General features: G+C 41.4%; 1 protein-coding gene across 1 annotated transcript in view; it reads right to left on the bottom strand.

The window, feature by feature from the left end:
- si:dkey-181f22.4 (receptor-interacting serine/threonine-protein kinase 2) overlaps positions 1–20,565 on the bottom strand; it is a 71,263-nt gene that overhangs the window by 45,585 nt on the left and 5,113 nt on the right. Inside the window, exon 2 of the mRNA XM_028809700.2 lies at positions 20,014–20,185. Within this exon, the coding sequence (XP_028665533.2) occupies positions 20,014–20,165 (152 nt within the window). The 5' untranslated portion in view covers positions 20,166–20,185. The remainder of the gene's footprint in view (positions 1–20,013; positions 20,186–20,565) is intronic.

Here is a 20,565-nt window from a genome sequence, read left to right as displayed (position 1 = left end):
ACAATCCCGCAGTGAGAGAGAGAGAAGGACCATCAGCTCAGTTGTGATCACATGACGCTCAGCAGACAAATCGTATACAGTACATACTACTCGTACTGCAAGACCTCGCTCGTTTATCAAGTGAAAATTTATTAAAAATTTTTGCTCGTCTTGCAAAACACTCGTAAACCAAGTTACTCGCAAACTGAGGTTCCACTGTATATATATATATATATATATATATATATATATATATATATATATATATATATATATATATATGTACATTACATACAGCAGAACATTAGAACAATCCTAAGGTTAAAGCAGACCATTCTGCTTTGACCTCTGTTCTTCATATGTGGAATTAAAATGAACAAAATCAAACGTGAACTCTGTGTGACATAAAAGCAGCAGTTGACAAGATCTAACACTTGCCACCACAAATGTGTTGTAGATTTCTTAAGACTGATTTTTGTTCTCTAATAACATTGAAAATAAACCTGAGAGATTTGCTACTATGATCACAGAGCAATGTTTCTGCTATCATTAGAACACAAACTCTACTCCTAGGGTGCTTCAATATCAAAGCTAAAATAGTGATGTGAATTTTACTGTAATATGAGGGCTTAGTCCAGTTGTCTGGATAACTTGTGCAAACAATAAGTATATTGAGAACTGTCATAAGCCAAAGAATTACAAAATACAGAATAAAACCAATTAGGTAAAATTCAACAGTTTTTTTTTTGTACTTCTTGCAATAAGGACCACTGATGGTGAAGCAGCCCAAACAAGAATAGTAAAAGATTAACTGGATCAAAAGACATTCAAATACATACAAGATGTTTTTTTCACTTTCTCGTATAGGAAGTATAGGGAAAGTATTTTAATCATCCAAAAATTTGATGTTGAGATTTTCATGAATCTTGACATTTTAGACTTTCCTGACTTTCTCTTGTACGATGTATAGGGAAAGTATTGGAATCCTCCAAAAATTCCATTTCTAGAATTTGATGAATCTCGACATTTTACACCTCCTTGATTGCTAAAATACCATTTTTGTAATTATGTTTGTGTGTCTGTCTGTGTGTGTGCGTGTGTATGTGTGTGTTTGTATGTAAACATGATAACTTGAGTACTTTCACTTAGGTCAACCAAATTTTGCATACAAGTATTGGGTAGAAAACATAGATTTCTGTCAACATTTGGGTTATTTCCGCTAACTAGAAGTGGTACTTTACCTTTTATTCATGCAGCTGCAGAGTCTGATTTATTTAACTTTACTTTTATAATAATTGTTCAATATATTATTAATTTAATTTGATTTGTTGTTGATGGTTCTTTAATGTACATAATATAAAAATATAATCATTGTCTTGCAATTTACTCCTCAAATATCCATTCCCATATCAGAGTGTAGAAGAAAGTCTAGGGGAGACCACTGCCGCTTTTTTTTTATTGTAGTTTTCTGCATATATTTAAATGATTTATGCTTGATTTCAATAATTCACTGATAAAAAAAAACCTAAAATTAAGTTGTGGTAACTTCATTAAGTTGCGTTGTATGACTTCTGTCCACATTCATTTGAAACGGGATGTCTAAGTTTTTTGCCCCCATAACATGTTTGCCTAAATTCATGGCACGTGTGATAGAAACGGGGCACCAGTGAGCCCCAAATTCCAAACACAAAGTCACAAGCACAGTCCCAAGTTCAAATAATGCATGATTTAATGCACACAATACCTCTCAAAAGTAACAAGCACAAGTTTCTTTGAACAATCATCTCTCCTCTCTCCACCACACTTCCCTCCTCCAGTTGAGTATTGGCTTATTCCCCCCTTACCTGGACAAGGGAGTGCAGTCCCTTTTATTGAGGACTGGGGAGTATTTCTGGTGATAGGGCTACTGCCCGTTGGAAGTACTTCTGAGTCACACAGAAGTCCCACATAATAGTCTCATACCTCTCCCTGCAGTGCCCTCTTGCGGCATCCACAGACCCCAGCAGGATTGCACTGCTAGACTACAACTTCCAGCACTCCTTGTTGGTTCCCAAATGGGTGCTGATATCAAGGGCTGCTGCCATCTAATGACTGGGAGGAATAAACTGGGAGGTGTTACACATGTGCATGGTCGGGACGCTTGTCCATTTGCTTGGGGCTTCCCATCCAGGTAACGAACTGTCCCCACATTGACTGGGATGTCTGTCCGTCCACTTGGATCGGGTAAGTCACCTTTCTCTCTCTCTGTCGGGATGCCTGTCCATCTAGTTGTGTCTTTCCATCCAGGTAAAGAGCCTTCCCCTCTCCTGGTAGAGAAGACCACCCACCCCATGGGCCACTCACACACATTACCTGCCCACTGAACAACTCTGTCTGGACTGCAGAAACACTCGCTTAGAGTGAATATTACTTTATTTACAAATTTATTTTTATGATCAAAACAATGTCTGTGTACTGGTTTTGGTTCATGAAATAACAAATAATGGTTTTATGCTTTTACGTTTGACTGGAAAATGCTAACAAATAATGAGATAAAAGTATCTAACAGTGTAAATGTGTGACATGTTGTTGTGGACTATGGCCGGCAGCTTATCCCGGCCAATACCCCCAAGCCGCCAGGTGGAGCCTTCCCTGCAACGTGGAGATGCCCCGGGTTCCAACAGGGCAGCATGGACCTTGGAGTTTCCCTTCACAGCCCTGCTGGATACCATGTGGACCGCCAGGGGACGCTGCAGGGAGACCTAGGGACTTCTATTTGCCTTATAACCTGGGAGTACTTCCCAGTCGAGGGGACAGAAGCAATGTCATACTTCCGGGTTGAAGAAAAGGAGTTTTTACCTGACCCGGAAGTGTTAAGAGTCACATGGACTGAGGGACAGAAACACTTCCGGGTCGAGAAGTATAAAGGGACTATGGGTAACCCCAGCAGCCGGAGCCAGAGTTGGGAGGGAGTGCGACAGAGCTGCTGGGAGGAGTGGAGGAGTGAGGAGTGAGGATTGAGGATTGTGTAGTGTTTATTGGAGTAGATTAGAATAGTGGTGCTTGTGCACAGTATTATAATAAAAAATCAATATATTGGACTTATATCAGGTGTCTGACGTGTTGTCTGAGGGTTCAAGGGGCGCTATAGAGCTCTTATTTTACATTGTCAACTTCAAAACTTGTATTCCTGCTTGTATTTACAAAGTACGGGCCACATAAAGCAGTGGCACCATTCCACGGTGGTAGTGCCGCTGCCTCACAATAAGGAGACCCAGGTTCATGTCCTGGGAGAATTACAGTAGATGTTGCTCACAATAGCCTTACATATTGCGGGGAAAAAAAGTATTTTTTTCATCATATTTGTGATAGTGTGCCACTAAAACAATGCTACCAAACAGTATCATGCTGTATAAAATGACACCTCATTCAAGTAAATTCATTTCACGCTTGCTGAACTGGGTATGTAGAAAATATTGTCTTGTTTGACTTCTGTATCTGTTCTCATTGGGTTTTGTGGTTTTATACAATCTGTTAACAAAAATTCAATAGTATTTAAATTATATTTTTATTTCCCTTTTAGTCTACATTTGGCCAACATCTGTCCATATTTAGTTCCTTCTGTTAAAGAATGGCTCTGCATTGAGGCAAAGTCTTTACATCATAAATCTGACCACTTCTGGTTTTAAACAAATTAATGACTATTACCAAATATGTGGCCTAAAGTATTTGAAGTATTACAGGAAAAAGGCTACCCAGTAAACAGACTTTTATTTGTATGACTTGTGCAAACTGTATAAGGCTTTCAGTTTTTTTAACCAACTGGACGTTGGATTTCGTAACACAGGGAGCCTAATAATAAAGGCAGGAGACAAAACCTTGAAAGATCTGAAACATTGAACTCCCAAAGTGCACTGCATACAAGTACACACTGCATTGATAAAGGAAAGGTGTTCATATGAAAGTGTGTAGGCAATGATTTTATTTACAGCTGTTTTTTTCCAGCCACCCAAAAGTGATTCATTGAGAAAATTCTGAAACACATGTGCTTTTAACATAGTACAAAACTCTCTATCTCCTGCAAAGAAATGATTATTGCTGATGAAATTTAAGTAAAAACATGCAAGAAGGAAGTAAGATATGTGTTATTATTATTTATAACGTGATCTGATATAGGTTTATAGGTTCATCTAGTTATTATGGGTATATGCATAGAGTACACTGAAATTCTTGCTTTCAAGAGCTAATCTACAAGCAAACGTTTTCATTAGGAAAACACATGGAATGAGGTTTGGAAGCGTGCTTAGTCCTTTTAAAATATTCCAAATATACACAAGCCCAAACCACAAATATATACAGGTAACTGACAAAATAAGTAAACACCTTATGGCAATTGTCTCAATAAAGCACATGGCCACCGCAAGGACAATTTTAATGCATGCTCATCTTGATCCTCCTAGTGTCTGGGACAATACTGGAGAGGTGCAACTCAATAAGAAATTACATCATCTGACATCATCTGAACTCAATAGGGCTGTGCTTAACTTCAACTCCCAGCATGCCCTGTGGGAATCCATGGTACCACAGCTGTCCTGGGTGGGCTGCCCTCTAATGACCCAGGGGAGGTAGTGCCTTGCAGATGCAATCTCCCCCTGTCCTTCCATCCAGCTGGAGTCCCGGCCAGGTATATGAGTGTGTCAATGTCAATTTATTAATATAGAACAAAATCTGAAACAACTGCTGTTGAGCCAAAGTGCTGTACAAAAGAATAATAACAATAAACATAAAAGAACTAACTCAAAAATGCCATTGAATAAAAATTGGTTCTTAGCCTACTCTTAAACACAGTCAGAGATGATGATGTTCTTCTGTTAAGAGGTAAACTGTTCCATAATTTCGGAGCAACAATGGCAAAAGATCAATCACCCTTCAGCTTTAAACTAGTGCATGGAGTGGCAAGCAAGAGCTGATTGGCACATCTAAGGTCACTGGTGGGAGTATAGCGTACTAAAAGGCAGGAGCACGTCCATTAAGAGCCTTATAAACTAACATTAAAATTTTTAAATCAATGCAGATGGGCAGCTAACACTGGTGAAATGTTCCCACATTTGCGAGTACCAGTGAGACACCTAGCAGCAGCATTCTGCACCAGCCGCATTCGAGAAAGGACTCTCTGACTAATTCCATGGGATAAAAAGGGTCTGACCCTAGTCAAAGATCACAGTTGATACAAAACTTGTATGAACAACAGCATTAACTTGCTTCTCAAAATTAAAACACTCACCCAGGTTTTAGTAAAATTTCTATGGTAGACCGAGAAAGAACCAAGGTATTACACGCAAGGCATGTACCCGAAACAAATGGCGGAACATCTGAAAATATTAGTATTATCAGATGTTCCGCCATTTGTTTCAGGTACAAGCCTTGCGCGTAATATTCCACATTTACCAGCCGTGTTTTAAAGGTGGCGCCGAAGCTAAAAAGTTGACAGACACCTATAGGGGAGTTCATTTTGGATTAATAGTGTAGGTGTCCTGTAACATTTCCATTTGTGTCTTAGTAACCTCGAGGTTAGATATAAATGTATATTTATTTTTGTTATTTAGTATTTATGTGTAATTTGCTATCATATACTTTGATTTTTGCTCGAGGTGTATGATTCCCCTGGCAGGCCCGAAATGGTATCTCCATATGGTAAGGCAAGCTGACCAGAGGAATTAAGAAGCCTTTATAAGTACAGTTGTGGCCACAAGATGGTGGATGATCATTTGGAGAGATGAGAAGAAGGGTTAGGGTGTATGAGGTATGCCAGGCTAAGAGTCGCCTAGTGCCTGAGTAGTTGGTTGATGTTAAGTTGTTTAGGCTCCTGAGAACCAAAAACAGCTCCTGAGATTTTTTTTGAGGTGTTGTATTTATGACATGGGCTGAAACAGACTCCAGTTTTGGTTTTTTTTAAGGCTGCTGATACCCTTACATGAACTAAAAGTGATTGCGTATATATCTGGGTAAGAGCCTCTGTATTTTACATATTCTGTTTTTCTTCTTTGCATTTCATAATTAGATTTGTTTTGTTATGGGATTTTTTTTTTTTTTTTTGTGCAACCATATACATCAGCAATTGTTTTTTTTTCTCTATCGTGGAATAATAAAATTACCTTTCTTTGAACATCTGCCTCTTTTGTGCCTCTCTTATTTCCCTCAGTCCTGGTCGGTCCCGAACTACTAGCAGGCCATCTGCTTTAGTAGACGGCTTGTGACACAGTTTACAAAAATGTTTTTTTATTAATAGTTTCAGTTTTGATTTTAATTTTCCTTAACTATAATAACTTTGACCCCTACCACATTAAAAATTTCTTTGAGAAAAAACGAAGGTAAATATATCAGTAGGGGAAAAAGAAGGTTTTAACTGATTAATCTGTTATCCTAAGGTGGTCAAGTTCACTGGCTCAAACTGGTTAAAACAGTTAAGGACACAGGAGAGGAAGATGGGTCACTGTAATTTGGGGTTTAATTGCCTTTACATTACCCACAAAAAAGTTCAAAAATTTATTGCAAAGTTCAGAAGAAGCCACAGGGTAGCAATGAATGGAAACAGGATTAAAAGTGCTGTTGATCATTTTAAATCATACATTTTGGTCTATGGTTATGGCAATTATTAGCAATGACATTAGAAAAATATAGATTACATGCCACCTTAACCACTTCTTAATATGTAGTGAGTGAGTCTTTCATAGTGTCATAAGATAAGACACCTTATACTTTTTCTATTTCTGCATTCACACCTAAGTGCCCAAATTGAGTCATTTAACCTTGGTTAAACACACACACACACACACACACACATACATATATATATATATATATATATATATATATATATATCTGCGGTGGGTTGGCACCCTGCCCAGGATTGGTTCCTGCCTTGTGCCCTGTGTTGGCTGGGATTGGCTCCAGCAGACCCCCGTGACCCTGTGTTCGGATTCAGCGGGTTGGAAAATGGATGGATGGATGGATATATATATATATATATATATAAATATATATATATATATATATATATATATATATATATATATATATATATATATATAATCATATGAAAAAGTTTGGTAACCTCTCTCAGCCTGCATAATAATTAACTCTACTTTCAACAGAAAAGATAACAGTGGTATGTCTTTCATTTCCTAGGAACATCGGAGTACTGGGGTGCTTTTCGAACAAAGATTTTTAGTAAAGCAGTATTTAGTTATATGAAATTAAATCAAATGTGAAAAACTGGCTGTGCAAAAATTTGGGACCCCTTGTAATTTTGCTGATTTGAATGCATGTAACTGCTCAATACTGATTACTTGCAACACCAAATTGGTTGGATTAACTCATTAAGCCTTGAACTTCATAGACAGGTGTGTCCAATCATGAGAAAAGGTAGTTAAGGTGGTCAATTGCAAGTTGTGCTTCCCTTTGACTCTCCTCTGAAGAGTGACAGCATGGGATCCTCAAAGCAACTCTCAAAAGATCTGAAAACAAAGATTGTTCAGTATCATGGTTTAGGGGAAGGCTACAAAAAGCTATCTCAGAGGTTTAATCTGTCAGTTTCAACTGTAAGGAATGTAATCAGGAAATGGAAGGCCACAGGCACAGTTGCTGTTAAACCCAGCAGGTCTGGCAGGCCAAGAAAAATACAGGAGCGGCATATGCACAGGATTGTGAGAATGGTTACAGACAACCCACAGATCACCTCCAAAGACCTGCAAGAACATCTTGCTGCAGATGGTGTACCTGTACATCGTTCTACAATTCAGAACAAGTTGCACAAAGAACATCTGCATGGCAGGGTGATGAAAAAGAAGCCCTTTCTGCACTCACAAACAGAGTCACTTATTGTATGCAAATGCTCATTTAGACAAGCCAGATTAATTTTGGAACAAAGTGCTTTGGACTGATGAGACCAAAATTGAGTTATTTGGTCATAACAAAAAGTGCTTTGCATGGCGGAAGAAGAACACCACATTCCAAGAAAACACCTGTTAACTACTGTCAAATTTAGTGGAGGTTCCATCATGCTGTGGGGCTGTGTGGCTAGTTCAAGGACTGGGGCCCTTGTTAAAGTCAAGGGTCGGATGAATTCAACCCAATATCAACAATTTCCTCAGTATAATGTTCAAGCATCAGTCACAAAGTTGAAGTTACGCAGGGGTTGAATGTTCCAACAACCCAAAACACAGTTCGAAATCTACAAAGGCATTCATGCAGAGGGAGAAGTGCAATGTTCTGGAATGGCCGTCACCGTCACCTGACTTAAATATCATCGAAGATCTATGGGATGATTTGAAGCAGGCTGTCCATGCTCGGCAGCCATCAAATTTAACTGAACTGGAAAGATTTTGCATGGAAGAATGGTCAAAAATACCTCCATCCAGAATCCAGACACTCATCAAAGGCTATAGGAGGCATCTAGAGGCTGTTATATTTGCAAAAGGAGGCTCAACTAAGTATTGATGTAATATCTCTGTTGGGGTGCACAAATTTATGCACCTGTCTAATGGTGCATATTGCATATTTTCTTTTAATCCAATAAACTTAATGTCACCGCTGAAATACTACTGTTTCCATAAGGCATGTCATATATTAAAAGGAAGTTGCTACTTTGAAAGCTCAGCCAATGATAAACAAAAATCCAAACAATTAAGAGGGGTTTCCAAACTTTTTCATATGACTGTATACATATATACAGTATATAATATAAAATGTAAAGATTTATCCGTCTGTCATGCACTACCTTATGGAACACCAGGGGCCTCATGTATAACGCCGTGCATTGAACTCACACTATAACATGGCGAAAGCACAAAAGCAGGAATGTGCATACGCACAGAAAAATCCAGATGCAGGAATCTGTACGTACGCAAACTTCCACGTTCTTCCGCTACATAAATCCCGATCAGCGTGAAAAGTAACGCACGTGCACGCGCCTTCTGTCCCGCCCCAACTCCTCCCAGAATTACGCCTCATTGAATATGCAAATCAATATAAATAGCCTTCTGTGAAAAGACAATGGGAAAAGCACGGGGGAAAATATAAGAATTTCAGCAAATACCAAGTGGAGGCAAAGGAAAAACGTACTATTTGTTTGTTTAAACAGTGGTATAATCAACAAAAGGAAGTTGATCAAGTGACAGAGTGTCGGAGAAACTCGAAAGCTCAAGTTCACAAAGTCGCACAGTGCCCGAAATAAAAAAGAAGTCACATATCAAAGTCGCCGTGAAAAGGCGACTCGTAGCGGACCATCTGAGTGTCATATGAAAGCTTATTAGGGTACAGACAAAAAAAATAGGCACACAGTGGGAAAAAAAGCACGAAATGTCAACTTTAATCTTGAAATTTCACTTTAATCACGTAGTTTATTTTGCCATTAAAGTAGAACATCATAAACTTCATCTTAAAATCGTTTAATTTACTAGTTTCTCAAATCCCATTGTAACTAAAGTAGCACGTTAAATGCTTTGTTCTGTATTTGATCTTCTATGTGCTCTGTGTGTGAATCACTACCTGCTTCTGAAACGGGCTTTCTCTTTCTCTGACAGGACACATAATCTATTACATTTGTGATATTACAGCTCTCTGAATAATTAAAATACTGAGATGTATTTTTCATGATGATAGGAATGAAAGCATGTTATTAAACATGGGAACACGGTGGCGCAGTGCTTGTTCATGTCTCACGCAAGAGGCTTGCTGCGCCATGTGCGACCTTCGATGAAATAATTTATTACAGAAGTACTGTCTCTTTCAAACATACTAACCTCCAATTCCTGTCCTTACTTTTCTTTCTCCAAATACCCAATCGCCACACAATCAGCTCTGTAATAGACGTGAAGCCATTTGTAAGCTTAGAATGCCGATTCTTCAAAACTTTTAAGGAACATTGAAATATCTTCGTAGTACATGTTTAATTATTCTATCCGTCTATTCTTCCAGTGTCGCGTCAGCACCAGCAAGAATACAACGCAATGCAGGAACAATCCCTGAACTAGCTAGCGCTACGGCACCGTGTCCTCACATGTTTAATTATTAACAATACAGATTATTTAAATGAAGTTAAAGTTTTATCTGTATAATATAATCAACATATTTTGCTGCATTTCATCTTAAAAATGATATCGTCATCATATGTAAATACATGCTATATAAAGTGGCGCAGGTTGTGCAATATTATAACTGTAGTGCAAGTTTACAGTGAGGTAATTGTACTTATAAGTACAAACAGTTCTACAAGGAGCACTTGATGGACTGATTGAGTGCGTTTATAGTTCTTGGAATGAAACTTTTTCTAAACCGCGAAGTCCGTACAGGAAAGTCTCTGAAACTTGTTGCCGTGGCTCAGGCAGCGTCTGCTTCATGCTGTATACCGATAATTCTCTTTCCAATTAGCTGCTGCTGTGATTCCCCACTCAGATACACTGATATAAATACTCTGAGTGGTGCAGTGAGAGTAATATGGAAAAAGATGATCTGCTGTGGCAACCCTTAACGGGAGCAGCTGAAAGAAGAAGGAGAAGAAGGTGCAGTGAGAGGAACAATGCTAAAGCAGTTATGGTATTTGGAATACTATGGCTATTCCCTGGACCATTATATTGCTGCAGGTTAATTACAATCAGATGCATTACACTAATAAACAATATGCAGTTAGTTTCAGTGTATTTATAAAGCCGCGTCAGGAACGTGGGTCTAAGAAAGAAAGGGTGACCACACAGGAACAGTAACATTGCTTTGACGCTGGGTGCCGCCAGTCTGCAAAACCGAGCGGAGAAATTGCGTACACCAGGGTATGAGGTACCGTGGAAATGTGCGTGGCTTTACGCCAAGTTTAGGTTTTATACATCACGATTTCAGCGTGGAAACATTCGTACGCAACATTTCTGTGCGTACGCACCATTTATACATGAAGCCTCAGGTCTTGGGCCTTAATTGAGAGCTTTAAACTTGACACTTGTAACATGACCCACGAATTATAGGTTTGGGCTGCCTTGGCCAAGTAATTGGGATTCAGGTCTTTCTCAAATAGCAACATTGGTGATGGGAGAAGAACCGTGGCAACATCTGCTAATGTGAATCAATGGTGGAATACACAATGCAGGCACCACGAACACAGGCTGTTGTTTGTGACATCTGACATTTGTTCAGGTCTTTACAGTAAACTGGTCATTTTCATCACAACAAAAGTCATACGTTCTGATTGCCAAACAAAGTCATACACACTGTTATGCCATGAAAAACGACAATATCCACTACCTCAGCTCAGTGTTAAGCTAAAAGCTAGAACCACTGAGCAGCTTGCTAATGCTGAGGCCCAAGGTACTGAGTGTATGGCATGAATGTGCAGAACACCTTTCATAAGAACTCTGTGACAGTAAGAAGGAAAAAGAAGTGCATTGTTTGAGTGTTTCCAAGTGGGATATTCATTTCTTAATTATTCCATTGATCACACATTTGTAGAATAACTTGTATGCCCTTAATTTTGCCAGCTGCCTGTATGTTCAAGCTTAAACACTCCGCAGAGCCACACTAATCCTGTCTTACTAAAACTTAATACCAAAGTAGGTGTTCGTTTTCATGCTGTAAATAGGAAAATCATGACATTAACCTAACAAGCCTATAATGCTTTACATTTTTCCTCTAGTCTCTTTCCTCATCATTACTTGTACATCTGTAAGTTTGTATTGACTTCACATTTCAGAAATTTTACCACGCCCATCATTTCCACTTTTTGCACTATGACTGCATGTCTTACCTGTGGCATTGCTAGTACATCAGAGGCCCATGGTAAAAAATACTGAGGCCCCCCCATAGAATATTAAGGAAAAGAAGTGTAAAGACATCAAGGAAAACAACCTTAATGCAAAGTAGGTATATCCATATTACTAACCGAGAATGCTAAACCGGATGATGGACGCAGGCACATCCGGCAATGGGCCGTAGCTGCAAAAGGACGTACTGCGCAGGCGCAAAAAGAGTCCGCGAGAGTCGGCTGAGGAGCCGAGAAAGGCGGACAAAAGAGGGCGAGAGAGGCGGATGAGGAGAAAGGCGGACAAAAGAGGGCGAGACAGGCGGATGAGGGGCCGCGAGAGGCGCAGGCGCAAAAACAGTCCGCGAGAGTCGGAGAAAGGCGGACAAAAGAGGGCGACAAAGGCGGATGAGGGGCCGCGAGAGGCGGACAAGACCACAGAAAAAAGGAGTGAGCACATACAAAAAGGAGTCACAGAAATGAGTCGCAACAAGCACCGAAAAAAGGAAAAGGCACATAAAAAAGTAGTCAAACGCGGGCAAAGCACGAAACACATTGCACACGAAATTAAACACACCAAAAAAAAAGAACAGACGAGCGCACAACAGCAAGGCACGACCACACCCCCCCACACCCTACAGGCACGGGACGGGACGGGACGGGACACACACCAAGAGGGAGATTCAACAAGCCCATGGAAGTCAAAAAAAAGAACACAAAACCGCCCCACAGACCCTACAAGCAAGGGATGGGACACACACAAAGAGGGGGATTCAAACAAGACACAGGAACACAAAAAGAAAGAAGAGGCTCGCGCAACAACAATCCCCCCCCAAATCAATAAGAAGTGACACCCAATGCCACATATTTAAAGGAAACGTCCATATTAAACATACGTCATCTCAAAACCTTCACACTAGGCAGCATAGGTGGATCTCATTAAAATAAAGCACTATTAACCGTTCAACTGGAGAAAAGGCTCCATATTAACAGTGAGTGCGATCCTCCTTAATACTTATACATATTTCGCACGCTGAGGAACAAACAAGTCATGCATACACGGTCACGGGTACAAAACGGTTCGGATCGGATAACGGGACCAAACACACGAACACGAATGAAACAAAAAGAAGACACGGCGGCGCATACAATGCGCTTCGGAAAATACGTGAGAAAAAATGTCTCGGATCAAAAAACGCAAAGCTCAAGTAACCCCGTTACAGAGACGTGCCCAAATGAACAGACACATTGAACGTAGATGCCTACAGCGCGCGTCTCAAAGTGCTGCATCGAAACAAGCACGATTTCAAAAGAAAGAGCTCGCGTCTCAGACATACAAAAAAGGGAGCAAAGCAACGCGCATATGACCGGCCAGAAAACAAGCAAGCAAGACTCCAAAAGCAGAAAGCTCAACTGACCGACATACAAAAACGGACAAGGCACGATACAAACAATGCACGACATAGAGTGAAACGGACTTTGCGCAAAGCGGAGGCGAATCAATTAAAAATCAAAAATAGCGCGTCACAAATAATGGACATGCAACAACGCGGCACTCAAAACACCACAAGCAAAACATGTTAACGGCAGCGAAGGCTACAACGGGCTTCTCACACAGCACAGGCAAATCGATTACAGCTCCAAAACAACACGTCCCAAATACTACACATGCAACAACGCGCCTCTCAAACGGCACAAGCAAAACATACACCAGGAAAATTCATTCGGATTAATGAATGTCATTTGCAATCATTGTCATTCAGTTCACTTCCCTGAAGAAACAACTGGCAATACAAGTAATACATTTACACGTTGTTGTCAAAAGGGTCAAATTAGACTGCCTCCTTTACATTCATATCCTGAATTTCTACAGAAGCTTATAACTGACGATGTACCTGAAAGTGAAATATTTATCAACTGCATTAGATCCTACAAATCGGTATCCACTATGAACATTAACGGTGGCACTGCACGTGACATCCGTCTTGAAAAAATGTTGTTTATTGATGAATGTACAATGGCATGAAGTCACTTACTCAACACCATTCATAAACTTCTACAAACGTTTATGAATAATAATATTCGATTTGGAGGAAAGGTACTTTTATGAGGAGGAGATTTTAGACAGTGATTAGCTATTCTTCCAGATGCCATGCACTCAGCTATTGTTCAGTGCACCTTAAAATACGCACACAATTGGCATTGCTTTCAAAAGATACAGTTAGTAAAAAAGATGCGATGTCCAGAACCAGATCATAACAATTGCTTATTACAACTGAGAGATGGTACACTCACCAATACAGATGGACTTCAGCCACATATTATTACAATTCCTCAAGCCTTTATCTGCGACGACTTAGTTACAGACAAATTTGGAACAGCAATCTCATTAGACCAAATGCCCCTTTTAACACAACGCACTATATTATGTCCAAAAAATATTAATGTGGAAAACATAAATACCCAAGTCATTCCATTACTTCCTGGAGAGACACAACTCTTTCTAAGCTCTGACAAACTTGACTCTGATCACAACAATAACCATCTTCATTGACCTTACAAGTTCTGAGCTGGAATTACCTTTTACACTTAAACAGCGTGTACAAAGAAATTTTCCAATAAACCTTTACACTGTGCCACACACTTTATTGTTTGCTTTCTATTTGCATCATCTACACCTTCACACTATTCTATATCTCATTCATACATCACGCTCTTTGTCATTCCCAACACCAGGGGTTGGCGAGCGAAGCGAGCAGGGGGCGGAGCCCCCTAGTCTGATAAGAAAATAGAGTTTCTTTAAAATATGTTTTTGTACTCTAAGTATTTAATTTTTGCGTAAGAGGATGCCAAGATAAACATATCATTTCAGAAACATAAATAAGCTAAAATGGGTAAAATGTTCTGTAGGTTATTTGCAGTATTTAACTGAATGGTTATTGTGGAATATGACCCGGACACAGACAGGCAGACACGTTGTATTCACCCCACACACGTTTATTGTCAATGTGCTCCATATTTACAAGTACTCACAACCCCAAAAGTCTCCGTCCTGGCCAACACACGATACAATGGCGTCTCCTTCAGGCCACCTCCTGCCTCCCCCCAGACCTCTTCTGTCTTCCTCTCTATGAAGGGAGGCAGCCCCTTTTATACACATCGGGTGTGCTCTAGCTTCTTCCCGGCAATCTTCCACCGGCACTCCCCAGTGTGGCAGAAGTGCCAGCTGCGTACCCGGAAGCACTCCGTGTGTCCCTGCTCCTCTTCCAGGTGTGGCGAAAGTGCTGAGGTCCAGGGCTCCCAAGGCATCGTGGTGCTCCCTAGCGGTGACCACGGGCCCCTATAGGGTCGAGCTTCAAAGCTCTGTACCCATGGTCCCCATAGCAACCAGGGTGGTCGCCCCCATGTGGTCTGAGGCGGGCGAAAGCCCTCTTCTGGTCCACCAGGGTGTCCCGGCTGGGTCTCCCCCTCAGCCACCTGCGACACTGCCCCACCACCAGCGAAGACCCGTAGGGCGGAGCAACTCGTCCCATGAGGGCAGCTCATCCCCGAAGTGGGTCCTAATCCTGAGGCTCCAGGGTCCGATCCGGCACCCTGGGACCTACTCTTTTGGCACCCTCTCCGAGGTCTTCGTGCCCCTTTGGTTGGAGTTCCCCGCACCTCCGTAGCCTCTGCCAGCTGCGACAATATTTAATGCAAAATAATTTAAAAGTAATGTTACATGGGGTTTTTTATTGAGTGGGCACCTATTTTCATTAAAATCCATCCATCCTCTTCCGCTTATCCGAGGTCGGGTCGCGGGGGCAGCAGCTTGAGCAGAGATGCCCAGACTTCCCTCTCCCCGGCCACTTCTTCTAGCTCTTCCGGGAGAATCCCAAGGCGTTCCCAGGCCAGCTGGGAGACATAGTCCCTCCAGCGTGTCCTGGGCCTTCCCCGGGGCCTCCTCCCGGTTGGACGTGCCTGGAACACCTCACCAGGGAGGCGTCCAGAAGGCATCCTAATCAGATGCCCGAGCCACCTCATCTGACTCCTCTCGATGCGGAGGAGCAGCGGCTCTACTCTGAGCCCCTCCCGGATGACTGAGCTTCTCACCCTATCTTTAAGGGAGAGCCCAGACACCCTGCGGAGGAAACTCATTTCAGCCGCTTGTATTCGCGATCTCGTTCTTTCGGTCACTACCCATAGCTCATGACCATAGGTGAGGGTAGGAACATAGATCGACCGGTAAATTGAGAGCTTTGCCTTATGGCTCAGCTCCTTTTTCACCACGACAGATTGATGCAGAGCCCGCATCACTGCGGATGCCGCACCGATCCGCCTGTCGATCTCACGCTCCATTCTTCCCTCACTCGTGAACAAGACCCCCGAGATACTTGAACTCCTCCACTTGAGGCAGGATCTCGCTCCCAACCCTGAGAGGGCACTCCACCCTTTTCCGGCTGAGGACCATGGTCTCGGATTTGGAGGTGCTGATTCCCATCCCAGCCGCTTCACACTCAGCTGCGAACCGATCTAGAGAGAGCTGAAGATCACGGCCTGATGAAGCAAACAGGACAACATCATCTGCAAAAAGCAGTGACCCAATCCTGAGTGCACCAAACAGGACCCCCTCAACACCCTGGCTGCGCCTAGAAATTCTGTCCATAAAAGTTATGAACAGAATCGGTGACAATGGGCAGCCCTGGCGGAGTCCAACTCTCACTGGAAACGGGTTCGACTTACTGCCGGCAATGCGGACCAAGCTCTGACACCGGTTGTACAGGGACTGAACCGCCCTTATCAGGGGGTCCGGTACTCCATACTCCCGGAGCACCCCCCACAGGATTCCCTGAGGGACACGGTCGAACGCCTTTTCCAAGTCCACAAAACACATGTAGACTGGTTGGGCGAACTCCCATGCACCCTCCAGGACCCTGCTAAGGGTGTAGAGCTGGTCCACTGTTCCGCGACCAGGACGAAAACCACACTGTTCCTCCTGAATCCGAGGTTCGACTATCCGACGGACCCTCCTCTCCAGAACCCCCAAATAGACTTTTCCAGGGAGGCTGAGGAGTGTGATCCCTCTGTAGTTGGAACACACCCTCTGGTCCCCCTTCTTAAAGAGGGGGACCACCACCCCGGTCTGCCAATCCAGAGGCACTGTCCCTGATGTCCATGCGATGTTGTAGAGATGTGTCAACCAAGACAGACCTACAACATCCAGAGCCTTTAGGAACTCCGGGCGTATCTCATCCACCCCCGGGGCCCTGCCACCAAGGAGTTTTTTGACCACCTCGGTTACCTCAGTCCCAGAGATGGGGGAGCCCACCTCCGAGTCCCCAGGCTCTGCTTCCTCATTGGAAGGCATGTTATTGGGATTGAGGAGGTCTTCGAAGTACTCCCCCCACCGATCCACAACGTCCCAAGTCGAGGTCAGCAGCGCACCATCCCCACCATATACAGTGTTGACACTGCACTGCTTCCCCTCCTGAGACGTCGGACGGTGGACCAGAATCTCCTCGAAGCTGTCCGAAAGTCGTTCTCCATGGCCTCCCCAAACTCCTCCCATGCCCGAGTTTTTGCCTCAGCAACCACCGAAGCTGCATTCCGCTTGGCCTGCCGGTACCTATTAGCTGCCTCCAGAGTCCCACAGGACAAAAGGGACCAGTAGGATTCCTTCTTCAGCTTGACGGCATCCCTCACCGCCGGTGTCCACCAACGGGTTCGAGGATTGCTGCCACGACAGGCACCGACCACCTTACGGCCACAGCTTCGGTCAGCCGCCTCAACAATAGAGGCACGGAACATGGCCCATTCGGACTCAATGTCACCTCCCTCGGGACATGGTCAAAGAGGTGGGAGCTGAAGCTACTTCTGACAGGGGGCTCTGCCAGACGTTCCCAGCAGACCCTTACAACACGTTTGGGCCTACCAGGCCTGACCGGCATCCTCCACCACCATCGAAGCATTTCATTAAAATGTTTGGTAATATTAATGACAGAAAGCATACATTGAATTGTATTATATCAGGTAAATTTATTACTTTCTATATTTTACATGGCAATATTTACAATTTAGAAATGTTACTGTAATATTACACAAAAAAAACTATAACCTATGTGCAGAGATCGCTCAACCATGAATGTGTCTCGGTGGGCTGAGCATACTTATGTATTGAACTTATTGTCTTTACTGCACTGCTGACAATGTTATGTGTTTATAAAATAAGTGAATAACTCACTTTAATTAAAACAAAAAACAGAACATACAGAGCTGGCCTGTGCAAATACACAAGCAGAATTTATCATACCTCACTTAGACTGTTTCAGCTACTAGAAGCAATACAAACATAAGAACTTACAACCCATGGATCCACCTTGTTATGAATTTTGCTGTCTTCTATCAACAATACACATGGATCCACCTTGTCCAGAACTTTAGTTGCACCTTCCAACATGACTATCATGTTCCATTAAAGCATTACCTATAATGCCTTTTCATGTGTTAGGTAACAAACATAAACATATTCATAAAATTTCACAGAAGACTGGCCCCAGTGCAAGAGAAAATTCACTGTTGTTTTGTATTCTGCATTGCACAGATGTCTTACTTGTTAACCAAATTTTAGACTTGTATCACAGTGTGTTGCTGGTTGGCTTGCTCCCCAGTCATTTACACTGTTAATCAGCTTCCCTCTATTTTTTCAAGGACAGGATTGTGACCAGGGATTTGAAAGCATACAGTTTCATACTGTATGACCAATGACAGCTGCTATTAAAACTTGCAACAGGAACAGTCATTGGTCTAACCATTTGAAACTGTACACTTTCAAATCACTGGTCGCAATCCTGATAACACACGCTCGCTGCATGGGATGGAAAATGTGAAATGGTGGGAATTTTTTTTTTAAAAAAAAAAAAGGAAGGTGTTTAGGGGTCTCCCCAGGTTTTGCAGCTCGTGGGATTTTCTGCCCACTGTCCATGGTTGCTACACCACTGTAGCTTATTGTGTTCGAGCCAATTTAAGGGTAGGGATGGTCCTTTGCTAGCTACTTTTCCCACATAGTTAAGAAAAAATCGGGAGTGGTCTCCCCTGGACTTTCTCGTATACTCAGATATGGGGATGGATATTTGAGGAGTAAACCGCAAAACAATGATTATATTTTTATTTTATTTTTATTTTATGTACATTAAATAACCTTCAACAACCAATCAAATTAATAATATATTGAACAATTATTATAAAAGTAAAGTTGAATAAATTGGACTCTGCAGCTGCATGAATAAAAGGTAAAGTACCACTTCCGGTTAACAGAAATAGCCCAAAAGTTGACAAAAATCTATGTGTTGTACCTAATACTTGTATGTAAAATTTGGTTGACCTAAATGAAAGCGTACTCAGGTTATCATGTTTATATACACACACACACGCATTCACACGCACACACAGACATAATTCCAAAAATGGTATTTTCGAAGGTCTCAAACTTCAAGATTCATCCAAATCTCAAAATGGAATTTTTAGAGGATTTCAGTACTTTCCCAATACTTCGTATACAAGAAAGTAAAAAAGGCTTTTTCTAAAAATTTTAACTTCATTACCATAAGAGCTAGAGAGATTTGCAGATTTGTGCACATGAATCTGTTCCCCTCTGTCACACAGCAATTGACAGTTATTAATTATTCATTCGTCCTCATTACAATCAATACAGGGTCACAGGGGCTAATGTCCTGACCATCAAGAGCATTCCATTAAAATTCCAGACTGACTGAATAAATAAATTGAATGGCAGAAATTTAAGGGATATTACGGAAAGGTAATAGGATGTAGCCAAAATAAGATAAAGGTCCAAAAAATTATTTGTGAAGTTTAAGGATATTTAATAAATACATCTAATAATCAATAACAGAAAACTGCTTATTTTACAAATTCTTTCCTTTAATTTTCAACAAAGTTTGCATGCATTTCAGACTGAATGGCCATTTGTTATAAAATGGCCACCATTACATCATGTGTCACATAGCATGTAATCATGTTCCTTAGTAACACACATCATCCCAGTGATCCCACTCTAAAATAGCTATGCCCATGAAGAATACAGGCACAGAGTTCAGATCCAGAGTTGTTAATAATAAAAATATGTTGAGGAAAACTTAACTATATATCAAAGCATTTAAGGTTTTTTTTTCTACTGGTGAAAAGGACAAAAATACCTGGCTACCAAGACACTAACATAAGTGGCCCTGAGATAAATATAAATATGCATTTTAACACTCTTTCCATTTCCTTACCTTTGATACACGCTGTGGATGCTCAGGAGTTTGATGGATACTTGCTTGTTCCTGAAGTAACCTCTAAGGCAAGGACCGGAGCTGGTTTGGATCAAGCAGATGTTTTGTACCTCCTGGCATGGCAGTATGGGCAGGCAGCAAGGGTTGGCCATGCTCACATTTGTAGGATTTGCTTAAATTGTAAACATCATACAGTCATTTATGTGCATCAACAAAGTTCAGTTAATAATAAGCATTAAATCTTTAATAAACATTAGTAACTTACACACTACTAATGAAATGTCTCAGAACGTGGGAATTTATTATACAGTATATACGGTAATTCAAAAATACCTGATAGTGAACAAATTACATCTATTTAGATTCTTAATCTGACCAATTTCTATTATACAGTATAAATGAAATTGAAATTTTAATTTAGTCACAGGCAATGGCATTTATTTATAAGTAATATCAAGGTCAAGTTAAATTAATGTAGTAATGTGCATTAAAAATAAATGTCAAATACTATTGGTAAAAGTCTACCATTAAATTGTCTAATTGCTTAATGTA

Source organism: Erpetoichthys calabaricus, chromosome 9, assembly GCF_900747795.2.
Source record: "Erpetoichthys calabaricus chromosome 9, fErpCal1.3, whole genome shotgun sequence".
In the NCBI taxonomy this organism is placed as follows: Eukaryota; Metazoa; Chordata; class Cladistia; order Polypteriformes; family Polypteridae; genus Erpetoichthys; species Erpetoichthys calabaricus.
This window is presented reverse-complemented; position numbering and strand designations above follow the sequence as displayed.